Source organism: Podarcis bocagei (genome assembly GCF_964188305.1).
Source record: "Podarcis bocagei genome assembly, chromosome: 1".
NCBI lineage: Eukaryota > Metazoa > Chordata > Lepidosauria > Squamata > Lacertidae > Podarcis > Podarcis bocagei.
In genome coordinates this window covers 96,436,871-96,455,005 of record NC_138125.1, presented here as the reverse complement: position 1 = coordinate 96,455,005, position 18,135 = coordinate 96,436,871, and the positions used below count along the sequence as shown (strand labels likewise).

The following is an 18,135-nucleotide window of genomic DNA, read 5'->3' as shown; positions in this document are numbered from 1 at the left end:
ACGCTTGAAGAACAGGCAGGCTAATCTTTGTGCGAAAGATCCTGTTCTGCAGTTCCTAGTGGCTGAAATCACTACTAGGATGGGGATGTTTGTAAACCGCACTTTCAACTATAGCGCCTTACAGTACTTGCGCCTCTGATTCGCAGATGCTGCAGCCTCTTTGCTGCCACCTGCTGGTTGTAATGTGAACCTGCTGCTGCCCCATTAGCTGGGAGTATTTGCAATGAAACAAGCTTTACTGCTGAGTTTACATTGCAACGTTTCTGCATGTTGAGATCCACCTAAGGGATACTCACTGACTGCATCCTTGAATAAACCGTAAGTAAGGTCCATGTGCATGCATTTGTACACATGCTTAAAGGTGTTGTCGTTTTTTAAAAAATGAAACTCATAAAAGAAAGCATACAAACTAACTCAATGAACTAAAATGGGAACAGTTCATTCAGATAGCTAGTAAAAATGGAAACTATTTTAAGTTTACAAAAAAGAAAGCTACCATTGATGCTAATGGTTCTTTAAAGTCTGGGGAAAGCATAAATGATTTTGCCTGGCAGCCAAATGAGAGTAATAAGGGTCTCTCTAGGCTGGAACATCCTTCTGGCAGGTGACTTTAATGCCAGGATAGGCAGCGACATCAACTCGTATAGCTCCAAAACCCAGTTTTTACCAGAGGCAGACTGGTTTATCCCTTGGAGTTCCGATGAAAAGGTCATGAATAAGGCAGGTATTACATTACTGGAGATTGCTTTTAAGCATAATTTGTATAACCTGCACGGTACTTACATGGATAGGTCAGGAGGTTTCTTCTCTTTTATCGGCCCTCGTGGTGCAAGTGTGATTGATCATATCCTGGTCTCCCCAACAATTTTGGAGAGGACACAGGGTCTCAGCACTTTTAACAGAACCGAGAGTGACCATCTTCCTAGAGCAATCTCACTAACTCCCCTCGAATCAGGGGGATTACAACATCTACATTGTGCAGTCCCTCTAAATGGAACAGCGAGCTGGAGCTTAAAATCAAACAACACCTGCAATCTCCAGATTTATTGGTTCTGAGAGACCAGTGTCTTTTACCTAACTTTGACCCTTTTTCACTATACCAGCGGGTCTCAGAGTCTCTTTTCCCATTTCTTATAAACACCAGGCCTCCCAAACAACATAACAAATCGGGGGTCTGGTTTGACAAAGACTGCCGGAAGCTAAGATCCCTGCTTAGGAAACAACAAAATAAGGTAAAACAGGAGAGGACTTTGTCATCTATGGTAAATTTACACAGATGGCGCTCTTACTATAAAAACATCTTAAAACTCAAGAAATCCCTATATAGGAAGGAACAATGGGAGGCACTTGATAAGGCGATTAAATCGCGAGACGATAGAAAATTCTGGGCAATAGTAGCACAGGGAGTCTCATCCAAAGGAAAAATTGTAAACAGCGGTATTCCATCCGATGTGTGGTATCAACACTTTTTCAAGCTATACACACTTTCAAACACTGCTAATTTGAGTCCGTTCCTCCCATTGAAGAATGAGCATCTAGCTAGCTGGGATCCTGTTACGGAATCAGAGTGCCTACAGCTAATTAAAACTTTAAAAAATGGCAAAGCTCCTGGTGAGGATATGATCCCCCCTGAGGTTTTTAAATCAAATGCCCGATGGTGGGCCATCTTTTTGGCCAAACTTTTTACGGCAATAAACAACACATGTAAAATCCCAGCAAACTGGAAACTAAGTGTGGTAGCCCCTATCTACAAGAAGGGAGATATTCAAGATCCAGCAAACTACCGCCCTATAAGCCTTCTGGACATCGCATACAAACTTTATACCCGGTACTTATTAAACAAGCTGATAGATTGGGCGGACCATTCTAACCTGTTCAACCAGGAACAGGCAGGATTTAGAAAGGGCCACAATACGATAGGTCACTGCATGGTACTACAGGCCTTGGTAGCTAAATATGCAAAAGCGTATAAGAGCAGACTCTTTGTGGCCTTCGTTGACTTGACATCTGCCTTCGATTCAATCTGTAGAGATAGACTATGGAAAAAATTACATGAAACGGACATTGATAGACGACTTTTAAAAATTCTCAGAGAGCTACACACAGACATTACAGTCAAAATCAGAACTGGGCCATCGGGAACTCTTACGGACCCACTGCCATTGGGGAAAGGGGTCAAACAGGGATGCCTGCTAGCCCCATTTCTTTTTAACTTTTATATAAACGACATTGTTCAGTACATGGCAAAGTACAAGTCATCGGCTCCAGCCCTTGAAGGTAAACGCCTGAATATATTGCTATATGCCAATGACATGGCTTTAATGGCACTCACCCGAAGAGGCTTACGTAGCATGCTGGAGGGGATCGCAGCCTACTGTTCCCATAACTCACTAAAGATAAACTATGACAAAACAAAAATTGTGGTGTTCACTAGAGCTCGCCACATCTCTAGATGGTCTTTAGATGGACATATGATTGAACAGTGTCCTTTTTTTAAATATCTGGGTGTTACATTCCAGGCTACATCTAGTTGGCTAGCCCACTTTAAGGCTGTAACCATTTTAACACGAAGGACAATTGGTGCTTTGCTTAGTTTCTTCCATTCCAGGGGGGGACAACTGGTGATCCCGGCATTAAGAGCTTTTGTTGGGAAAGCTATCCCCCAGATGTTATATGGCATAGAACTCTGGGGGTGGAACCAGAGGCTGTTGGAACGGCTTGAAATTTTGCAAAATTATTATCTCAAGAGGATTCTAGGCCTTCCTCAAGGAACCCCAGCAGCTTTCCTGAGGGTGGAGGTTGGATTACCCTCTGTATCTGCCAGGGCCCACTTAAGATTCCTACGATTTTACATCAATCTTGCAAACACTTCAAACACCTTATTGGCCAAACAAGCCTTTGTATCTTTTCAAAAGAACACCACTTGGTGCCAAAACTTATCTGAGATCCTGGTTAGATACACCCTACCAGAGTTTAATATCCTTAAACTGTGGAGCCCGGACAAAGTCCGGAAATGGATCCTGGAGAGAGACGCTTTGTTAGATATCACAAAAATACAGATCCTAGGGTCCTCCCACTGGTTTCCTCGACTGAAAGCAGTCAAAATCTGCGCCAATTATTTGGCGAATATCATCAATCCCACTCTTCGGAGAGCCTTTACTATGGCCCGTTTTCAAACCATTCCTACGGCCTATCTGACAGGCAGATATGCAAAAATCCCAGTAGAGCAGCGTATATGTCCTTGTTATATGAGAACCAAAGAGGATCTCATACACTACATGTTGTATTGTCCCATCTATTCGGCTTTCAGGGATGCGATGTTACAAACTATTCCCAAATCAATAGTCAACTCTGAGGACCAAGTAAAGTTTTTACTGGTGGACGCTGATCCACGGATTTCTCACGTGGTAGCGGTCTTTGTGGTGAAGGCTATGAAAACTAGGGTATGGTTCCTGGATGAAACGGTGAGGCCCCTTCCATTGCTCTCCTAACCTGTTGCTATATCTTCTTCCCTGAATGGTGGGGTTTATTGGGTAGTTTCCTTGCTGGGACAGCATGGCATGAATTTTAGCTTACTTTTATAATTTTATTGTTTATCTTTTAATAATGTTTTATGGTATTTTGTGTAAAGGCATGGACCTCACAAATTTAATAAACTTGACTTGACTTGATATTCATGGGTCTCTCTAGGAACGTTGACACCCCAAAGCTGAGGATCTACATTAAAAAGGCTCTTTTTGGTCACTGCCCACCACACTTCAGATGGTGGGACCAGCTTAAGGAAGGCCTCAGGCAGTGACCTCAGTGGATGAGCAGATTGATATGGGAGAAGATGGCCCATCAGGTATTAGGAAGATAAACTGTGTGGCTTTAAGAGTTAATACTGGCACTTTCAACTGAACTTGGAAACTGCTGGGAGCCAGGGGAGTTGTTTTCAATACAAGCAAGATATGAGATACGATCTCTTCTCCCCGTTGCAAAGAGATAGGTGCAGTTCCTCACTGCTACTCATGAAATTCAAATAAAATCTTTGAAAGGATTCTTGGCCAAGTATAATAGTGAGGAAGAGAAGTTCAAGAGCCATCCCCTAAGCAAAAAGCCTTTGCTGCATGACCTCAGTGGGTGCAGCCCACAGTTCAGATACTGGAAAAAGAAACTCAAAGCACTTGGCTGTTTTACTTGGCAGTTTACAAAAAAATAAAAATCTGCCACAGCTAACTTCTGCTAAGCTGTGAATGTTTCTAAAATAGGCATTGAGTTCAAACCACAGGATCAACCTCAAATGATATAATTTGAGTTTGTTTTGGAAAGCGCGAAGCCTGGCTATCTCCTGCTTCTCTAATGGATTTACCTGATGGGTATGACTACATCGCTAAAGGCTGTGAAATCCAATGGAAAGCAGAATGGTTTTCAGAGGATTTTCCAGGACTTCTCTTATGTGCAAACCCTGAAGTAATAACTGTGTACATAATTCCCATCAGCTGCTTAAGTATGTTGCCTCCCGGGCTGCAAAGTCATCAGCTTGTAGCAGGGATCATTAAATGAGCCTGAAGAATTATCAGGCAAGCAGTTGTTTTCTATGAAAACAAATGCTGAAATGTAAAGAAAAGGAAAACCATCGCCTCATATTTCTCTGTGCCTCCCACTGCTTTCTCTGCCAGAAATGAATTGGTTCTGGAAGAAAGAAAAAAACCCACCTCACGGTCAAATGAAACAAGAAATGTTGAGGGCATCTAAATATTCCTCAATGGATATATTCTGAATCGAGCAATATAATCTCTATTAGGTAGATTTAGAGTTATAATATAGCCTTGGCCACCTTCCTATGGTCCTTGTCTGCTCTCAAAAGGGTGTAGGGGGATAAATGGCATATAATGAATATGGTATGCTACTTTCTGAACACCAAACAATAACGTGCTACTGCTTTAAATGATCCAAGGAAGCCAAGAGAATATGAGTTTCTTTGCATACTGCTAACTCTAAAGGGCCCGAGGTATAAAACTTCACACACAGTATATCTATAATCAGTGCTTTTTTTCTTAATTTTTTTTTAGGGGTACTCTCATTTTGACTCAAGAAAACCACCATTTTATAGTTCAAATCGGGAAAAAGAAATACAGTAAATGGACAAAAGTACAAAGATTCACAAAATGTTTAGGGGTATGTGTACCCCTGCGTCCCTTCCAGGAAAAATGCACTGTCTATAACAGGGGTCAGCAAACTTTTTCAGCTGTGGGCCAGTCCACCGTCCCTCAGACCATGTGGTGGGCCGGACTATATTGCAGGGGGGGGGGGATGAACAAATTCCTATGCCCCACAAATAACCTAGAGATGCGTTTTAAATAAAAGGACACATTCTACTCATGTAAAAAACACGCTGATTCCTGGACTGTCCATGGGCCGGATTGAGAAGGTGACTGGCCACATCTGGCCCATGGGCCTTAGGTTGCCTACCCCTGGTCTATAATGAAAAGCAATGATTTTTGTCGCCGCCACTGCACTGTCCATTTGACCTTGGCACTGGCTGCCATAAGATGTGATCATAATCAACAGTGTAACTTACTGATAACTAAAATGATAATTCATTTAATGGCCACATGTTGTTATTATGCTTTTCCTGTCAAACAGTTGCGTTTTATGTTATGTGGACTTGGTCTGTGTTGAAAAAAGAAAGTGGTAGCTCATATATTCCTTGCTGAGAGAACAGTCACTGGCCCTGTGTGCACATAATGTTAAGCCCAAACCATGGCTAAGCCTGAATAAGTGTGTGTTTTTACAGTAAAAATCAAGTCCTCCTGCTGTAAAGTAAGGTATGATTTCGCTTAATGTTATGTCCAAACCCATGCTCAAGTTTCTCTCCCTGGACAGATTTAACATGTCAAACCATTGCTTAACTCAAGGTAGCATGGCTGCAGGAGGACTGAGGGAACAGTGAAGTGGCTGTGATTTTTTCTGTTGCTACCTGAACACTTACACATGGTCTGGCTTAGTGTTATGGTGTAAGCCAGGCCACAGCGAACAGTATCAACTGCGTGCAATGACAGCAACCACAGAATGCTAAGTTCCTACATGTTCAACTGAGATTCTACTGCTCTCTTGCTTCCAAATACGGTTTGTTGTCACTTCTGTTGCTTTTTTACTTGTTTTTCCATGCAATTAAGATACAACAGTTCTAACCTTGATTTTTATATGTAATATCACATGACATATAAATAAATATTTGCATTAAATGTTGCATTAAAATAAATAGTCTGCCCATCATGCCTGCGGAATTTTCTGGAGCACCATTTATAATTCAGCTATAGATTCTGAAGCTGATAATGTGACTTAAGGGGCAATTTTCTTCCTAAAGCAGGCTACGTAATCATTGCACAGGAGATCACATTGGATAAACTCAAGTTTCAGTTTCACAGCTCAAAAACTGCATCAAGCTTTACCACAGTTTGGTCCAAACTAAGCAGACCCACAATTAGGGCAGGAGGGATGGGGAGAGGCATCTCCCTGCTACATTTTGTTCCTTCCCACACATGACCCAGCCTGGTGTTTTATGTTTTTGCCTGACAGGCAAACTTTCAATGGAATGTTTGGGAGGTGGGGAGTGCGGTTGGGCCATCTCTGTTTTTAGACTGTATAAGCAGGAAACAGATCCCATTCCTCGCAAAACTAACATCTGATAAGGTCAACACTGAAAGCGATGGCTTAGCTTACAAGTCTAAAATAATACTGGCTTGAACATATGCCTATGGAGTCAAACCATCAATCCACCATGGATCGCCAGTATGCTGCCCTTCCAATGTTATTGGACTGCAATTCCCATCTTCCCTGGCCATCAGCTGCGCTGGCTAAGGCCCACAAGTCTAGCAGCATCTAGAGGTCACCTTGTTGGCTACTACTGGTCTACTTTCATGGTCAGTTACTGTAACTGATCTACTTTGACAGTCAACAAGACCTTAGGCAGAACTCCTTCCCTGCCTTGCAACATAGGCCACTTTCACACTGAGCATTTACTGTGGAATATTTACACTGCATTCTCTCACTTTTTCTGGGGAATCTATAATGTTGTGAACAAAACATCCCCCTCTCATGTTCTGTCCAGCTTCCCTCCCCACCCCTTCAGAGCTCAGAAAGTCAAGCTTCTTAAAATTCAGTTGAATAGCCGCATCATTTCCCCAGGTGGAAATAGCCAACTGTGTTACTACAGTGGTACCTTGGTTCTCTAAATTCAAGAGAATCCGTTTGACTCCCAAAATGGTGCAAAAACCAAGGTGTGGCTTCTGATTGGCTGCAGGAGCTTCCTGCACTCAGTCGGAAACTGCGGAAGTTGTGTTGGACGTCTGGCTTCCGAAAAACGTTCGCAAACAGGAACACTCACTTCCGGGTTTGTAGCGTTCAGATGCTGATTTGTTTGGGAGCCAAGCCGTTCAACTACCAAGGTACCACTGTAATCCGCCAGGTTAGATTGTTCAGTCTAGCCATTTTCTACATTGTGCTTGAGTCATTTTTTTCTCCTCTCTATGAATTGACTCAATCATTTCAACCCAAATAACATTGCCTTTATATCAGTCCTCTCCTCCCCCCTTTCACCCCAATTGCAGCAGGGGCAAGAATGATTGGGAATGAAGGTGGGCGAGAAAGGATTTAACACACGCACCCCAATGGCAGAGGCGGATTTAGGGGAGCACAGTCAGTTTGCCTACACTGGGTGCAACACCGTCGCAACAATGACAAACAACAGAAGGTGAGAGTGCCACTGAAATTTTAAAGCCCAAAGTCTGCCACTGCCAACAGTCTCAATAAAAATAATCTCCTCTAAGATGGGGAAAGGTGGACTCAAACCAGGAAGAATACTCACCATTGGTGTGCTTTTCAAAAATGAGTTTGTCATTGCATTCCTGTTCATTCACACAGCCACAGATGTAAAATATCCCCTCCTCATTGTGCTGACGGACCATAACACACTGGGATGTGTTATACTTGGGAACCATGACATTTTCCACTGGAAGCTGTGGATTGTGACAAAGAGTACTCACTCTAATGCTCTCGTTGTCTTGTTTCCTGAAATGCATAATTAATTGGAAAAAATGATCACTGTGAAGGTAGAATAATGTAAGCCAACATTTATGTACTTGTTCATAAACAAATAATAAATCAGTCCTGAACATAGTTTCAAGTTACAAGAAAGGAGATTCCAACTAAACATACAGAAAACCTTTCTGACAGTAAGGTAAAGGTAAAAAGGTAGAGGATCCCTGGACGGTTAAGTCCAGTCCAAGGTGACTTCTCACTTCAGGCCAGGGGAACTGGTGTTTGTCTGCAGAAAGCTTTCTAGGTCATGTGGCCAGCATGATTAAACCACTACTGGTGCAACGGGACACCGTGATGGAAACCAGAGTGCATGGAAACCCCGTTTACCTTCCCACCACAGCGGTACCTATTTATCTACTTGCACTGGTGTCCTTTCAAACGGCTAGGATGGCAGGAGCTGGGACAGAGCAATGGGAGCTCACCCCGTCATGGGGATTTGAACCGCTAACCATCTGATTGGCAAGCCCAAGAGGCTCAGTGGCTTAGTCCACAGCGCTACCCACATCCCTCTCTGACAGTAAGAGCTGTTCGATGGTGGAACAGTCTCCCTCAGGAGGCTGTGGACTCTCCTTCCTTGCAGGATTTTAAGCGGAGGTTGGATGGCCACCTGCCATGGATGCTTTAACTGATATTCCTGTATTGCAGGGGTTGGACTAGATGACCCTTGGATCCCTTCCAACTCTATGATTCTATAGACACAGTAGCCTAAGCAGTGCTTTGTACAAGGGGTGGAATTCACAACTGCCTGTTACAAATGTTCTGCGGCTTGCCAGATGGAATGATTCTTTCCTCTCCTCACCCCGCATATTGTTCTGGGGGTTCTCCTGACCATTTTGGGGAGGAGGGGGAGTCTTGTTGCACAACTGGAGGTCCTTGCACGGGGCTTCTGCTGATGGGGCTCATTAGGTGAATGCTGCCCAAGGCTGTTAATATTTCCCGATGCCAACTGGAAGTGTATCCAAAAGTTGTCTTTGGGCTTGTCCACACTGGAGCAAAACACATATTTGCACCTGCCTGCCTCCCCATTAAAGCAGTGGTGTCCACATGGCAGCCTCCTCATCATACTGTTGTCTTGAACCTGGAAATGTAAGGTTTTTCCATCCTTGGAAAGTCCAAAATCGACAGGATCAAAACCCCCACATTTAAAGGGGGGAAGGTACAGGACAACACTTTCATTCCTATCAGATGAACTCCCATATAAATTAAAAATGTCAATTGCTTGTCCCCAACCATGACTTTGTACTTATTAGAATCCTCAAGATATAATGTGCAGCAGTTGGAAAATGTAACTGCTTGGTGTGGATCTTTCTGTAACTATGTTCTTGCACTTTATTTTACATTTAATATGTAAATGTTTTTATTAACAGAGGTGCCAGAACCCACCTGAGAGGGTTTAAAAAAGCCCTGCTTATAATGTATATATTTCCTTTTACCCATATTCTAATATTCTAATATATCTGTGCATTTGATTTCATTGACAGTTTGTTTCATCGCCCATTAGGGATGTGCTTAATGAGGGTTGGTGCTCTTTGCCTGCTTACCATATAGACACACAGATTTCCTCTGACTTTTCACAATAGGAGCTGAGATCACAGTTGCTGTAGCACTCCTGATCTTTACAGACTGGGTACGTGTTATTACACCACTTACATAAATTGCTCTTCACATTCCGCCCTCCTTGGCCGTCATGTGCTGTGAGTAAAAAGAAATCAAACAAAAGGAGCATCTTTAGTTGTTTGAATGACCCATTTTGTACATACGTCTCATCTGCTGATTCTGAGTTCACACATGGGTCATTAATTGTCATACAGTACTATGAGACAGTCATCCACGGGGAGGGAACGCACAGGTTTCACATATTGCAAGCACCATGTGAATGTGTGTGTTTGGTGGAATCTAGATACACATAAAAACATGTTGTGAAAATGCTTTTTTCAAAAATGTTTTGAAAAATATATTGACTTTGCCATAGCTCACCATTGCCATCTAGTGTCACATTTGTATAATGCACTTGACAACACACTTAAAACATTTTATTTGCAGCTGTATAGCTGAGCCGTGTGTGTGTGTGTGTGTGTGTGTGTGTGTGTGATAAGGGGATTCTCTTTCTGTAGCAAACACTGACCATATTCTGTTTCCCTTTAGGCCTCATTAAAAGTGCACTCATTAATTCTGTGTCTTGCATTCATACATCCATGCACTGTCACACCAACATGCAAAACAACTTTCACTAACATGCACAGTCACAAGCTTTCTGGGTGTTTCTGCATACGTTTATGTTAATGCATCGGCTTATAGCAAACTTCATCTTCTCTCAAGGTTGCACTTCTGTTATGGGGATATTGTATCCACTGAGCACTCAAAGGGCAATATACTGCAATGGGTTTTGCTGTAAGTTGTCCCCCCCCCCCTTTTCTTTTTTTGGTGAATAGGACTATCACCATGAGTTGTTTTAAGGCAGTATGTGCCAGAGTCTTGACAGAGGAGTCTGTTAATAGTCCTGAGTATTCAGGTGATGTGTTTCCATAGAAACTAATTATTAGACAATCCTCCTTGCGTCTTATGAATCGGGCAAAAGCAGACCTCCTCCCCCTTGATGATGTAATCTAGATGTCTTGTGTGTGAAGAGAAACGATAGGAAATGCAGTTTGAATCAAAGTATTCGGGGAAATTAAGCCCCTGGCGATTTGATGATCTGGTGATCTGATGTAGACTTTGGCTGTCTTTTGAAGTATTTAAGCTGTGTCTTTACCTATAATCAACCTTCATATCTGTAAATGAACTCACATATTACAAAATGCCATAAGCATGCCACTGACCTCCTTCCAAAGGAAGCAGAACCCAGTAAGTTCTGTACACTCAAAATGGGCTGAGCATAACTATCTTGTACATATGGTGCTGTGGTCTGGGGACAACCCATGTGTGATGCTCTCAGAACCGCTCTGACATTACCTTTTCACATGAACAAGACTAGGAGGGGGTATCAAGCAAGGGCTAAAATGTGATTGGGACACATTTTGGCTGATCACACAGAAAAGGCCTTCTCTCTCACAAACATTTGTGTTGACCTATCTGGCACAGCTCTGACAGATGGGGAAGACCAAAAGTAGCAGAATAGCAAATTAAGGCAACATGCTTGATTGAAAGATCAAGACAGTACAGAACAATGGCCTGCCTCCCAAGCCAGTTTCAGTGAGGGTCAAGGAAAACACTATTAAACTTAATCTTATCCACAGGTGAAATCCTGTGGCCATCAGGGTTCCTAACCCTTGCTACTAGAAGCTTGCAAAGCTCCCCAATTCTTTGGAATGAGGCAGAGCAATTTTGTTAGATTCAGTACTCAGCAAATTTGTTATAGCCAAGAGTCAATGGATGCTGTTTCAGAAGCTGAAAAGCAGACCTAGATATCTGGTTCTGATTATCATGATGTTCTTCCAAAGAATATTTTATACCAATATTCAGATTTGACCCTTTATTGTTCTCTAGTTTCTGGCAACCAGCAATAAATCTCCCATCCCATTTCCTGGTGCATAAAATGAAATTTTGCATTACAAAAGAGACAGTAATCCTATGATTGGTGAATTCCGATGTTTGTGTGTGAGTGTGTGTGTGTGAGAGAGAGAGAGATAGAGAGACAGAGACAGAGACAGAGGCAGAGGCAGACAGACAGACAGACAGACGTTGACTAGTACAATCATTATTGGCTACCACCAAACCCTTATGTCTTCAATTTATTCTTGGAGACCTCATCCTCATATTTAATTAGTTTATAGTTCGTGCCAAGTTTTGCTTTCCCAATCTTTTTTTTTTTTAAAAAAAGTTTTTATTTTGATGCTTTGTATTTGCCTCTGCAACATCTGGAAAGCTTTTTGTAGAAGCTTATTGTTACTTTACTGCCTGTGCAGCTTTATTAAATTATCTGAGTATTAACATTGAAAGCATTCATCTGGGTTTAATTAGGGGTAAGATGAGTGATGTGGCAGTTAAACTACAAGCTAATGGTTCAGGGACACAAAGTTCTAATAGTAGTTTTAGCAAGTTTCTTGCCCTGATTTTCACTAATTAAGAAGCTGGGCTCCTATGCAAAAGCTTGCCTTCCAAAACAGATGGGGGGGGGAATCACATGATGAACCAAGCTAGCAATAACCTCTCACTGAAAGTTTTCGTAACTTGGTGGCAGTGCTTTATCTGGATTCATAAGTGGTCTATAGTGGTGGCTGGTGCCCATTGATACTGGTGGGGTAGAAGTTGGGGAGCCCAATAGTAGGTGGAGCCAGAACCAATGACAGGCAGAGCCAACTACTTCTAGTTTTGTCTCCATCCTTGTCCCTGCTGAATTCTCTGCAACAAGGGGAAACCCTGAGATTGAGGAGGAAGAGGGAGCTGACATCTTCCCCCCCCCCCCAAGACTGGTTGTAAATAAGGAGGGAAAGCTGGTTAGCTGAGCTTGGTGGGGCAGCCCCTCACTTGCCCTAATGGACCAGCCTTCCCAAACATAGGTCCCCCAAGTTGTATGGGACTACAACTCCCAGCAGCATGATCCAATGGTCAGGGATGATTGGAGCTGTAGTACAAAGCATCCTGAGCACACTAGGCTGGGGAAGACTGGTTAGTACTCCCCACCTCCAACCCTAATTTGCCTTTGCATTTAAGGACCCCCCCCCCCACATTTAGACTGGTCTTGATGCATCTTGTTGCACAGCTGGTGATGATTTTTCTTTTGGGGAAGTGTATGAATCAGAACCAACATTCTTTTGAACGTCTCTTTTTTTTTTTTAGATTACACGTGCAATACTTGGGTGTGTTCCTAGTGTGATTTGGCAATAGCTCCAGTTAATGGGCTTGTTTACCGTGGGTCCCATGATTGATAGTAGAATCTCATCAGGGCCAGTTCACACTGCAAATTCCTCCGCATAACTATATAGGCAGCAACATGGTGAAAGGCTAGTAGGGTGATGGCAAACCTATTTCTGTTAGTAGGTTGTGCAAAAGGTACAGATGTGGCCATATGAAATATCTGCTGGCTCGTCGCATGTATGTACAGTATTGTTTAGCACTAGTCTTTCTTCACAACCCAACACTGCGCATCTGCACACAGTGGTGCTGCCAGGGCAGGGCTCTGGGGCAGAGGTCCAGGGCCCCTCTCAGCAGAATGAGCAGGAAAGCTGCCCCAAATGCAGGAGGACTGGCTTGCCATATTTTGAATTGAGTGAATATGGAGGAAGCCCCTGCAAGGTCATGGATTCCAGAGCCCAAAATTAAGAACTGTATCTACATGATCATCTAGAGCAGCGGTTCTCAACCTGTGGGTCCCCAGATGATGTTGGACTACAACTCTCATCATCCCTGAGCTCTGGCCTTGCTAGCTAGGGGTGATGGGAGTTGTAGTTCAACAACATCTGGGGACCCACAGGTTGCGAAAGGCTGATCTGGAGGAATGTGACAGTGTCGCCTGGCACCGAGAAAGAAAATATAATCGACAGTAGGAGATAAAAGCAAGAGTGATCCATTCATTTATGCAATGAACCTCAGTTTTTCCATAGAGTGCCTCTTAATGCATATGTTGCCCCTACTTGTGTACTTGCCTGTCTTCAATTTATCTGACAGCTGTGTCTAATGACACATAGGCAAAGCATCTTTCCCTAAAAGAAATATGCTTCTGGGATTGCTAAGGCACCAATGTTGTTGATTCTTCCATGTGTATCCAATAATTTTCAGCCAGCACGCTTCTTCTTAGTGTTCCTGTTTGCTGTATCAGTTACTTTTAGTTCCTCATAGAATCATAGAATCATAGAGTTGGAAGAGACCACAAGGGCCATCGAGTCCAACCCCCTGCCAAGCAGGAAACTCAATGTAATACGCTTCCTACTTGGAAGCACACAGTTTACACCCTACTGATGAAGGGGTTGATAGGTCTATGAGAGCCTATGGCTCAAGAGGATGGGTTCTCATCAGCCTAACCTCAAAAGGGCCATTAGCAAGGGTTTCAAAATTTATCAGGGTGAGACTGTTTAAGGCACATGGGAGGAACACTTTTTCACATTGAGGATGTAATTGCATTTCCAAACACCTTTCACATAGCTTATATTAAGGGAGGAAATCTTGGCTTGTTTTCAAAGGATTTACCTGACTGGAACTACTGCACATGCAAGAGAATGAGATAGTAGACCCATGAGCTGGTCGAGAGTGCCGGGCCATTTTGGACTGTAGGATGAGAGAATATATATATATATATATATATATATATATATATATATGCTTTCGTAGATTTTCACGGGTACAGGAATGTAGGTTTTGGTGTCTTCGGGTGTCTTCCCGTGTAAGAGTTGGGGTGTCTAGGCGACGTTTCGACAAGGTCTCACTCGTCATCTTCAGGCTGGTGCTTTCGGCTTCTTGTTACTAGAACAGAGCAGGATCTCAGTGTTTGAGTTCCTATAAATACTGTTGAGGGGGTGTGGTGTATAGCCTCCAACGTTCTGGGCAGAGAGGAAGTTCCTAGGTTAATGTGCCTTTTCTTCTTTTGTTCATTAATTACTTGAGGGATATCTTGAGTGATTACTTGAGTGATATTCTGAGTACCACTTAGGAGGGTCATTAGGTGTGGATTAGTTGCTAAAGCTTTCGTGTCTTGACCTCTTGACCTTGTAAAGAGTTTTTCTGAGAAGATGGCTGTACAAGCCTGAAGATGACGAGTGAGACCTCGTCGAAACGTCGCCTAGACACCCCAACTCTTACACGGGAAGACACCCGAAGACACCAAAACCTGCATTCCTGTACCCGTGAAAATCTACGAAAGCATATATATATATATATATATATTCATTATATATATTATATAATTATATATATATACATTATATATATATAATGTTCCCCCAAGAAAATAATTCCATGCAAGCAGGAAACTAGCAAACTAGGGAAGGGTTATAGACCAGTTATTTCCCTGTTCTGCTAGCTTTATATTTTCAGGGAGTTGTTTATTTTACATAGGGAAACATAACCATGCCAATCTGAATGGTTTCAAGTGGAACTTTCTCCAAATGATCATGATTAAGAAGAATTGCATTTTAAATTTGTCAAAGAATAGACTTACATAGTGTTTCAAAGATTAGCTATGGGGTGAAAAGAACTTGGCTCTTCATTCAGTTTCTTTTTGTATTCATCATGAAATGTTAAGGAAACACCACTCCTGTTTACATCCAATTATTCAAATCCCCATGATATGCCCGAAATGCTGAAGATAACTGAACACAAATTATACTTAATGAAGACACATTCACTAGTCTATTTTCCTTTTCCATAGCTCTCATTCTTTCAAAAAATAAACATGCCTACAGTGCTATCCAAGGCTGACCCAATACATTTTGATGCCTGAAATGAAGCAGCAAATGGCACCAAGTCAAGTTATTTTATCACTGAGACATAAATAAATCCCACAAGTGCCTCTCCCACTTTCTGCCAGTAAAAACACAATAATAAGTTAAGTAACTGATAGTAGGCTGCCCTTTCATGACATCCAAGATATGCTACCTGGGGCAGGCCTCATCCATTATATGGGGAAGATAACAGGATATAATAACATCATGAGGAGCCTACTCCCCATGTTCTTGCATAAGTCCCTGCCCAGGAATTTATCATGGTGTGTTTCAGCCTCTTTTGTCGGTGGATATTCTGGGTTCATAGGAAAGTTTAATTATTTATCTCTTCAGGCCTGCTGGCGATCCCTGCACTGTACTCTAATCTCCACTGGCACACATTTTGAAATTACCGGTAAAGATACTGAAATGAAACAGTTCAAATTAATAACAGCCTTAATTGAAAGTCATTATAAGACTTATTTATGGCCTGTGGAGAAGGGGTGGCGTTCTTTTCAGACACAACTTGGTCAGCACAAATAACCACAGACGCTGAACAGGAAACTTGCACAACCCAAGGGTCTTAATGAGAATTCATGTCAGGAGGGGGAAATGGCAACAGAAGCAGCACTTAGAAAATCTGTTTCAAAGACAAATATGCACTGAAAATGCCCGGGGGAATAATCAATTCCTTTGCCCCATTTTTGCTACCTCTGTGTCTATAAAATAGTGGTTAAAGCCTCTGCTGGTCATTAATCTGTATTAAATTATTTAAAACAATCCATTAGATTTGTTCTGCATAACATTTAAGTCATTGTATCTATATAGTCATGTTAGTATAAATATGATTGGGTGGAGGGGTGAAGCACAGCAAACTGATAATAAATCAACTCCTATCTTTGAAGACAGTCCAGTTATCCCTGCAAAATGCATATTGCATTGTATTCATTGGCAACAGACAGCACTAGTGTCTAATCCAATAAACTTCAATTCTATATCTGGTGCAAGCAATGGGGAGAAGGCAAAGGTGAATGTCGGTTTAGTGGGAATGGAACAGAGAACAATAGGAGCCCCTGCCTCTAAAGATGTGGCTTTGCGGAGAGAAGGCAATGAAGGCAATACTGTACAGTTTTTGGTTTTGGCAGATGTTCTGCTTGGTGCTGCTGTCTGATAGCAGCTATCACACAGGCTCTCTTACTCTCTGGTTGGTATACATTATAACATTCTACACACTTCTGTGCCTCTGTCATCATGCTGGTATGGAGAAAACATGGTGGCCAATATACCGGTATTTTTGCTTGTGTGTACATGCAATGGGGATTCGTGGTCAATCCTGCAACCCTGGTACATACAACTGCATGTGTGTGTGTGGTGGAAAAATATTTCTTCTATGCGCCTTTTTGCTTGTTACTTTCACAATAAATCTTTTCCTTTTCCCAACTAATCAGACCTCAGGCCCTTGGAAATAAAGTAATGGAGGAGCTGCATGGCATTCTAAACTACAAAATATGTTGAACGCATATTCTCCATTTGCTCTGGGATTAGAAGATTAAGCAATAAACATTTACAGCTATAAAGCCAATTTTCTCCTCTTTAGGGCTCTCTTTCAAGTTTAATAAAAGAGTTTGCTCTCATAAGCTGATTTACGATCAAGATTTTACTGAAGCACTTTGTAGAAAATTATTCAGATCAGTGAACAAAGAAAATCCTTCAATAAAAGGGGGAAGATGCAAAATTGCATACTGAATTGGTGAATCCAAGAGCAAGTCCATGGCCTCTTCTAAAATCCATTGACACCAACAACAAAAATTCCCACTGACTTTGGGGTGCTTTGGCCGAAGCCTAGAAAACACTTCAAGAGTGGAAATATAATAATTTTTCTCTCTGATATGTTTGATATTTTCCTTTTTTTGACAGTGTTTTCATAAATGAATGAATGTAGGAACACTGGAAATGGCTTTCCCTCACTGACAACCTGGAGTGGTACAGTCCATTCTCTGTCATCAGCAGAATTTGCTACATGTGTATATCAGGCAGATTGGCCTTGGAGCCAGACAAACAGTTCTCACATTCATCCCGGTATTAAGAGTACAAGATCTAACTTGTCTACCCATTTGTACTTGGGCACTGGCTTGATTCTCGCAGAGGTGGTAATGCCTGAATCTGGGCCTCACTATTTCAAACTGCAGTCAAAGGCCAAAATGGTCAAAGGCCTGGAAACGATGCCTTATGAGGAACGGCTAAGGGAGCTGGGCATGTTTAGCCTGGAGAAGAGGAGGTTAAGGGGTGATATGATAGCCATGTTCAAATATATAAAAGGATGTCATATAGAGGAGGGAGAAAGGTTGTTTTCTGCTGCTCCAGAGAAGCGGACACGGACCAATGGATCCAATCTACAAGAAAGAAGATTCCACCTAAACATTAGGAAGAACTTCCTGACAGTAAGAGCTGTTCGACAGTGGAATTTGCTGCCAAGGAGTGTGGTGGAGTCTCCTTCTTTGGAGGTCTTTAAGCAGAGGCTTGACAACCATATGTCAGGAGTGCTCTGATGGTGTTTCCTGGTTGGCAGGGGGTTGGACTCGATGGCCCTTGTGGTCTATTCCAACTCTATGATTCTATGATTCTATGATTCTATGAAAACAATTTATGTGGTCTTAACCCCTGTGTGCATTAACTAGCCCTGAGTTTAAGAGTT

At 42.3% G+C, this 18,135-nt stretch overlaps 1 protein-coding gene across 5 annotated transcripts in view; it reads right to left on the bottom strand.

Moving 5' to 3' along the window:
• Positions 1–18,135, bottom strand: part of LOC308584047 (TGF-beta receptor type-2-like) — a 44,054-nt gene that overhangs the window by 12,075 nt on the left and 13,844 nt on the right. For all 5 annotated transcript variants that reach the window (XR_014006506.1, XM_081188714.1, XM_081188712.1 and 2 more), the window contains exons 2-3: positions 9,627–9,777; positions 7,853–8,055 (exon numbers count right to left, since the gene is read on the bottom strand). Coding sequence is in view for 4 of the 5 variants with exons in the window: in XM_081188712.1 (XP_081044838.1) it covers positions 7,853–8,055; positions 9,627–9,777 (354 nt within the window). In the remaining variant the exon portion in view is untranslated. The remainder of the gene's footprint in view (positions 1–7,852; positions 8,056–9,626; positions 9,778–18,135) is intronic.